General features: G+C 39.8%; 1 protein-coding gene across 3 annotated transcripts in view; it reads right to left on the bottom strand.

Annotated features, from left to right (window-relative positions):
* The window catches only part of TRIM24 (tripartite motif containing 24), a 58,559-nt gene that overhangs the window by 32,032 nt on the left and 17,988 nt on the right, over positions 1-8,539 (bottom strand). For all 3 annotated transcript variants that reach the window (XM_019544708.1, XM_019544709.1, XM_019544710.1), the window contains exons 3-6: positions 7,874-8,006; positions 7,445-7,561; positions 5,017-5,131; positions 4,185-4,331 (exon numbers count right to left, since the gene is read on the bottom strand). In XM_019544708.1, the coding sequence (XP_019400253.1) occupies positions 4,185-4,331; positions 5,017-5,131; positions 7,445-7,561; positions 7,874-8,006 (512 nt within the window). The remainder of the gene's footprint in view (positions 1-4,184; positions 4,332-5,016; positions 5,132-7,444; positions 7,562-7,873; positions 8,007-8,539) is intronic.

Raw genomic sequence — 8,539 nt, 5'->3', positions numbered from 1 at the left:
TATTTATTATTATATATATATTATATATATTTATTATTATAAACATAATAAAGAACTTCAGAGAGAAGAAAAAAGATCTCAGTACCTGTATTCTCTTTGGCTTCCTAACTTGACTTCTTCTCAAACCCTTTCTTCTCGAGGAAATGTTCTACCCTAGATGTCTCTTGAACCCCTGTTTTTTTGTTTAACTCATTTCCCCTTGTCATAGACATTAATTACCCTTTGTTTGGCTACTTTGACACAGCCCCAACTATTTTGACAGATTTATTTTATTTCCTAATGTCTAAATCTTGATGTACGTTTGTTTTTTAATTTAAAAGGACATATGGGAACACGTAAGCTTAGACCTCTGCTACACTGAATATAGGGTTCTCAGACACTAGCAGAATAAGGTGGACTACATAATATTTGCTCACTTTTATCTACTTAAAGAGTTTGTAACAAGTCTTTAGCATGGTTGGCTGTATGCATTTGTTTACTCTTCTCCAGATGTCACATGATCACTGTTACCTTCTGTGGGTAACTTTTATAAATGACAGCATGGGCAGAGCTAGGCTTATGAAAAGGGGGAAGGGCTGAAGATGGTGTGGCACATCATCATTTATAACACAACATGGTTTTCTCTACTTAAAGAGAAACTAGAAGCTTCACTTATATGCTAGGGGGCTAGTACTATATTGTTCAGTTGAAGATGAAAGCAAAAAACAAATAACTATTTAGATGTCTACTAATTTGCTACAGTACCTAGTAAGTTTTAAAAACTACAACAAACGAGGCAGAGAAAGTCAAAAAAATCTGTGCTATTAGCTCCACAATCATTATAGTTAAATGCATATTGCATTCAGATTTATAAAATAAAATCTAGCCTTCTTGAGCTGCTTGGCAGTACCTCCAATACACCCCTGTTAGTCATTTCTATACCTGAGTTAATATTACCACACCCGAGTTTAGGTGTTCAGTTAGGGACAGAAACAGTCTGCAGGGCTGTGAAATCAAAGAGAGACATTACCAGGACTGGCTAACAGACAGCAACGTGACAGAAGAAAGGATAGTTTGAATAATCAAGACTATTAAAAAGGAGAGAGGGTCAGTAACACCTGAAGCCTGGAAAGAGATTACTAGGAATCAGGCAGATGATAATAAGCCATGAATTCAATAGACTCCCTCACTGCTGCCTGAATAGAAACACTACTGTTCCTCCCACCCCAGTTAACGGTGTTTTGTTTATGCCAGAAGGTTAGGTAAAAACATGGGCCTCTTTCTGAAAACTGTTCAACGTATTTCCACAGCCCCCTCCCCTGCCCCTGTGGGCAGGGCCTCTCAGCTCTGTCTGTGCAATTGAATTTGTTGGGTCCTCCTCCTACATGTGATAGGATATTTTAGAGGATATTGCTTCCCCTGCTGCTCTGTACAACGTCCCTTCTGAAAGAGAATTCTATAAGCACACAGAAGGTTGGACAGTCCATTCCCAGATATCTTTAATAAGAACTAAGCACTTAATTCTTATTTGTCTCTTTGAGATTATCCCTACAATTTGCTAAGGCATTGAAATAGCTGCCCAGATTTTCCCAGGATGTAATAATCCAAATATAGAATTGATGACAGGAAAAAGAACTAGATGTGGACTCCAAATAATTACAAATAAGCATGATTCAGTTTGATGTTCATGTTCCTAACCAAGTAAAATATTGTACTTATAGCTTACACAAGTTCTTTGCATCTTTAGTCATTTAGAGCAAAACTGAAAAAGTTGTGTGCATCTATTCAGTTATATAGCATGCAGGCCATGCTTTTTATGGTTCTTTCTTTGAAGAGCTATACAGCAGTGATTTCCATCTAGGGAAACTGCCAATATAGTCCTTGTGGTTTAACCACCGGACTGGAGGTTCAAGTTCTATTCCAGGTTCAGGTTCTATTCCCAACTCTACTACAGATGTCCTTTCACAAGATTTTAAAGATACTTAAACTCAGTTTACTCATGGACCTATTTGAAAACCTGAAGAAAAAAAAAAGTTTTGCATTTTTTCCTCAGGATTCCCAAGACCACAGTCAAAGGGTAAGGTGGCATCCAATTCCAGCACAGCTGATGCATCCTTAGCCCTGAAGGGTCTCTCCCAACTCATAACATTAGGCCTTATTAAAGATTACACCAACCAAACAACAGCATCTCTAACTGAAGCTGTCAGTTACACTGAGCAAGTATCAGAAGTCCTTAATAGGAGACTAGACTGACAACTAGGCAGCCACAGAGTAACCTTAGTTTAAACAATTATCCATTATGTTTGGATTCCTTCACTCTCTGAGTTCAACATGTAGCAAGTAGTAAGAAAAATTGCCCTAATGGTGTACCACATGCACACAGAACAGCTCATCCTAATAGAGGTTAATAGTATTATTTCATACCTCTCCACAGAGGAGGAACGATCCACATTTCAGTGGTAGACCTTAAAAATGAAATTGCTGCAGGAGCAAAGCCAAGAGGGTCAGAGGTCAAAAAGTTGAACATCATCTTCATCTTGTGAAAATGTATAATACTATATATTTCTGCACCAAACAAGATGAATTCCTGGATATAAAAGATGCAGAAACTTGCCTTACTTGACTTGGTAGTGTTAAGAGTGATATTACTTGACTTAACACAATTATTTCACGTCTGGGGACTCCCTGTACCTATAAACAAATGTCAAAGGCAGAGCTCACATGGCTCCCCAAATATGCCAACATACTTGCGACAGACCTTGAAGTCTGTTTCCTCGGGTATATTGATGACATCTTTATAATATGGACACATGAAAAGGAATCTCTGGAAAAATGTTACCTGAACTTAAACAACTTCCATCCCTCCATCAAACTAACTCTGACATACTCCACCCAGCAGGTTCATTTCCTTGGCACTACAGTAAATATTTGTAATGGCTACACTGCCATCCTGTTGTATTGGAAACCATGAAACTGCCACAGCTTTCTTCACACCACCAGCTTTCACCCTACGCACACCACTAAACCCATCCTCTACAGCCAAGCTCTGTTATGACTATCTGCTCCAATCCCACCAACCATAATGAACACCTTAAGGTTCTGGAGCAAAGATTCCATACTATTACAATCTCAAAACTGTAGCCACTCAAATCAACAAAGCCAGACCCAGACCTTGCTCTGACCTGCTACAATACCAGCCCTGGGACAAAAGGCAACAGAATCCCTCTAGTTGTTACCTACAGCCTGCAGCTTGAACACCTAAGATACATCATTAATGACCTCCAACCCCTTCTAGAAAAGAATGACCATCACACGGTAGTCACATAGGACAAACCTGCCTTGGCTTACAGACAGCACTACCAACCTCAAATGACATCTCTCAAGCCACAGACTAACTCCCATCCTTACTGAAGTACCAGGCTTTCCAAAGGACCCAAATACCTACTATGCCTCCACATCATTAAAGACCATATCATCACCAGACCAAATAACAAGGAGCACAACATCCAAGGTTCATTTGCCTTCAATTCTATCAACATCATATACCATCACCCACTTACAGTGCCCATCTGCTGTCTACAGTGGACAGGAAGGGGGATCTCTACATTTGGGGCTGGACTCAATGATCCTCTGGGGTCCCTTCCAGCCCAAATGTCTATGAAATTTAAGGATGAATGAACACCGATCTGACACGAGCTGCAGGAAGATACAAAGATCTGTGGCAGAATACGTTAGCCTCCCTGGGCACTCCATTGCTGACCTCAGGCAGCAAACTTTTAAAATCCAGCTTGAATGGGAAACTGCAGAACAAGAAGTCATCCACAAACCAGACTGAGTTAAGCATGGTTTAAACAGGAACTACGAATTATTTTCCCATTACCTGGATTAGCTTTGTGACCCCTTTGTTCCTATACTCCTCTTGCAGCATTGTCTATCTCCCCCCCACCACACCTTACTTTCCTCTTTTCCCCACCTTTTGTACTGAAATCACTCACTCCACTTTATACACTGCTCTATGCTGTCCTTTTACAGCATCTAATTAAGTGAACTCAAGCTCATGAAAGCTTGTGCTCAATATTTAGTCTCTGAAGTGCATAATCTACCCTGCCTTTTGTCCAATTTCAGACTAACATGGCTAACTACCTCCATTTAATATAGCAGTTGTATGCAACAAAGAGACTACTGTTATCTTTTCCTAACCTTACCAGACGTTTGCTGTATAGCAATGCTGTGCTGCTCCCACTGGAAACTGCCCATTTGGAAAAATTCATGACATGTTCCAGTTGTTTAGATAGACCTGCCACTTCCTGCTGTTGCTGCAGAAGTTTCATCCGATGTTCTTTTGCCAGACTCTACAAGAAAAAATATTTCCAGTGAAAACTATCTATTTACAAATGAAGTAGATTAACGCTTACTTTCTAACCCACAAACTCAATAGTTAACTTCACTAAAAACCCAAATGGCTCCATCTCAATTTTCTGAAAATAAAATTGAAATATAGCTGTACTCTGAAAGAGGAGAGTAAAATTAGTACATTTCATATTCAGATTCCCAACTCCTTTCTTAAGTGACAAAATAAGTTTCTTTGTGGGATTTTTTTTTTTACTTTGAAGTAGTGTTTAGATAAATGTTTAGATGAGATCCCTCATGCACAATTCTCTCCTTTGTTTTGCTGTTACTGTGAACTTGGACAGATGAATTTGTGATATAAATCACTTAGATGGCAACACTTTTCATGCATGGTGCACAGGATTATGACTTGACTGCACAACCAAGCAGAAGAAGCTGGGTTGTGAGAAAGGCCAGCTCTGGTTCAAGAAAACGAAATACAAATAGAAATTCAAAGTTACTGGAAAAGAAAATTGCTTTTGCATGAAATATTTCCCTGCACAGCCCTATCTGAAACTTCCTCTTAATGGGACACCCTATTTGAAAATTGGCCTTTGCTATACTCAAATTTTAATGGATTAAAAGCTCCTATAAAACACTGACAAGATGAATTTTTGTACCTTATAATTTTAACAAAAGTCAATTTACCTCTAGCTGATGCAACAGAGCTTTACCCTTTTTGTTTATTTCCACCATCAGTGTAAATATAGCAACTTTAATGTCCTGTTCAACTTGCTTTTGGTTCTGGTTCACTTCAAGGATTCTATAAATAAAAAATATTTATAAAACTAAGTTGACTAGCAGTGTTCTCAACAAAATACCACAACTCCTTCAGACTTAAGAAATGGAATTATTTTCTTATTGCCCAGACTAAAGTGGCTTCCTTTTTGTATGCATCATTCATTCACCCCCCCCCCATATTGAATCACTGTCCCCGAATCGGCCTAATCCAAAGTGAATACTAGCTGCTTCGCACAGACCTACTAGGCATGGCAGCAAGAATTTCCTGGTGTGGCAAGATAGCAGCAAGACTAGGCCCCAAACCCTTGCAAGGGCAGTAGCAAGACTATTATTTCTTTACTGAAGTCTCTTATATACATTCCTGTAAATAAAGTGTTGTTTTTACACCACAAGCCTGATCAAGATACAGCAAAAGCTGTGTTAACCGGCACTTTATTAGCCAGAAAAACTCTACTAACTGGCATCTGAGGGACACGGCAAAAGTGAAACCAGAAGTACCATTTCCGCCACCGCAAGCTGAGTTTTTCTTAGTCACTTCTTCAGCCTATGGCCCAGGGCAAAGCAGCCTGTGCAGGGCCCCCCTCCCTGTCCCCTGGCACACTTACGCCGGGAAGTACACTAGACAGTGCACATTTGATTAACCGGCGCATTTGATTAACTGGCATCCTCCATTCCTGGATGTACTGGAGCTTTTACTGTACTATGGACTCAATGCAGGACTCCTCCCCTTCTACTTGATAGGTCAGAGACAAATAACACCCATCTTTGCAGTCACCAGAGGACAGTGTCTGAATGCCATCAAAGAAAAATTATATTTTTTGCTTAAAATACATATCCTTATTTTGGAGGGCTGATTTCATGGGAAAAGGCTGCATGTGGTATGTGAGCAAATATGGTACAAATTCCAGGTAATTCATTCAGCTGTCATGGCAAGTTAGAAGTTATTACCCAAAATATGAGGTGTCTCCAAAAATAAGATAGTATTGTAGTCATCTTTGCATTCTCGGTTTTGTTCATTTGATGATGAATCACTGCTCTAGCTGGGGATGAGGCAACCTTTTAGCAGCCAATCACTGGCTGCTGTGTTGGCAGGAAGCCAACCCCACCCAAACACAGACATACAACCATCAGGAGAGATAGGAGTGAGCTCTCTGCACAAGTCTCTTGGTGAGCTTGTGGATCTCTCTGTATCCCAACACCTTGCCTTGACTTTGTGCCTGTTTTTGCTTCCTGGCTCTAGTATCTATGTTTAGCTTCCTGACTCTATCCTAATTTTTGGCTTTCTGGTCCTAACTTGATTTGCAGCCTTCCAATTCTGGCTTCTTGACCATGGCTTGTTCCTGAACACTATTTTGGCTCCCTGATAATGCCTTCAGCATCTAGGTTCCAGCTTGCCTGCTGCCTCCAGACTCTTTCCGTGATCTAATACCTGGCTCTGGACACTGGTTTCTGACCCTGGGCCTGGCCACTTGGCCCAGTAGTTTGCAACTCAGCTGTGACACACTGTGTTTGACTGCTGGTAGTATGAATGGAACTTTAACAAGCAGTTCTTGATTTCCCTTATACAAGTGTATCAGGTGATTAAGAATATTCTTGCACATAATTTTAAGAGAAAGATGCTGGGGGGCGAAGGGAAGAAGAGAGAGGGAAGGGTGTAATTATTTTTTTCCTATCATGCAAGAACAAGGGGATGGTGAGCAAAGTATAAAGTGTGTACCCAGCATCCAGAAAGTGGTGAGATAAGAGACAAAGGACAAACAAGATAGTAAGGCTTCCCATCTCCCAACAACCAGAGTAAGATTTGGTCTGCATCCCCAAAGCCTTTGAACTTTTCTGTAGAACCTCTTGCAACAACCCACCCCTGGTATTTAACCAGGGCAAGTATAGTTAGTCTTAAGTTTTGTCTGTTAAATTGCAACCCCCAATTATATAATCGTTAAACATATCTTCAAATAAATCTGTCACATGCTTTTAATTACAAGAACATGAGTCATAACCTGTCCTTTTAAGATAGATACATTGTAAGAAAATTAATACGGGTGAGGGAAGGACATACTGCAATGCCTTCTGGCATTTTTTTGTCACTTTTTGGGCTGAGTCTGACCTTTTGCTGATCTTCAAATATGGAGGATAAACAGAACAGTTATATAACTAAGACTAAATGTAAGATAATAAGCAAGGGTCAAAGCCAACTGAAAATATTAAAATTATTCCAGTCTTTCAATAATGAAAAATCCTTACATGTATTAAAACACTCTGGCATTCTGATTGTATTTAGTTACATTTTACATAAATGTGTTAGCCTATTGTCAGTATTTGACAATGTAATGCATACCTGTTTTGGATCTGCTTCCCTGTAAACTTTATGTATTTAGTCTTCTCCATTAGCTTGGTGATAAGCGTCTCAATGATCACTTTCTGGTTCTGAAAAGCTTCTTCTATAAACTGGTATCTGCAATAATCAGTAACTATTTACATATAAGCAAAGTCTCAGCCATGCTTCCTAAAAGGAAGACTACTTTGCAAAGAGCATGTAGTTAAGGAAACAACTGTAGCTTTAAGACAGACTGTCATCATTAAATGGAAACGCATGGTAGCAAATTCCCTTTTTTCCCCACTTTGTAATCATGTTCTTCATATAAACTAAGAGTAATAGGTTTTGAGACCAGGTCTACAAGCAATTCAGAGTTAATTCATCATGCATATTAAAGTATCTTCTGCTAGTTGCACAAAAATAGATTGTACAGATAGATATAGATTGTACCTGTGCTCTTTGTGTTCCAGTAACTGGCAGTCCCGGCATGTCAACTTGTCACAAGTTTCACAATAGAGTTTTAACTGTTCCTTTTTGTGGGAAGGGCAAAACACAGGTCGCTGACTGGTTACACCAACTGCCTCTGTAAAACAGAGGAGGATTTACATTCCTATTAGCAAGAAGAAAATTACGTTTTATTACCTAGGACTGAAGTCCGAAGTTGGTTAGTTCTCTTGCCTCCATGTCTGCCTTCTCTGTTCTGTTTTGGAATTGCTGTATTTTTACCTGCCTTTTCAAGGCAATAAGTTTTTCCCCAGTGTAGGACAGAGTAAGAACATCCAAAAGCCAGAGAGAAAAAAAATACAGAAGTTCAATGTGCCAAAGCACTGATATAGTATCACCTCAGACTGAAAATCATACTTTGGATTTACTTTACCCAAAATCCTGATGGGAGGACAGTCAGGGAAGACTGATGGATGTCATTAGCAGGGATCTGGGTTTTCCATTTCCCATGGAAAAACAGAAAACATGGATTTCTCCTTTTAGCAGAGAAACCCATGGATTCCCTGCTTTTGCAAACAGCTTTACAGGCTGGTTGAGCTCCAACCTGCAAAAGCTGTTTGCAAACAGGGTGGGAAACCCCAGCCCTGCCCAGAGGAGGAGGAGGAGGAGGAG

The sequence above is a fragment of the Crocodylus porosus genome, unplaced genomic scaffold, assembly GCF_001723895.1.
Source record: "Crocodylus porosus isolate Cpor-Errol unplaced genomic scaffold, CroPor_comp1, whole genome shotgun sequence".
Taxonomy (NCBI): Eukaryota; Metazoa; Chordata; order Crocodylia; family Crocodylidae; genus Crocodylus; species Crocodylus porosus.
This window is presented reverse-complemented; position numbering and strand designations above follow the sequence as displayed.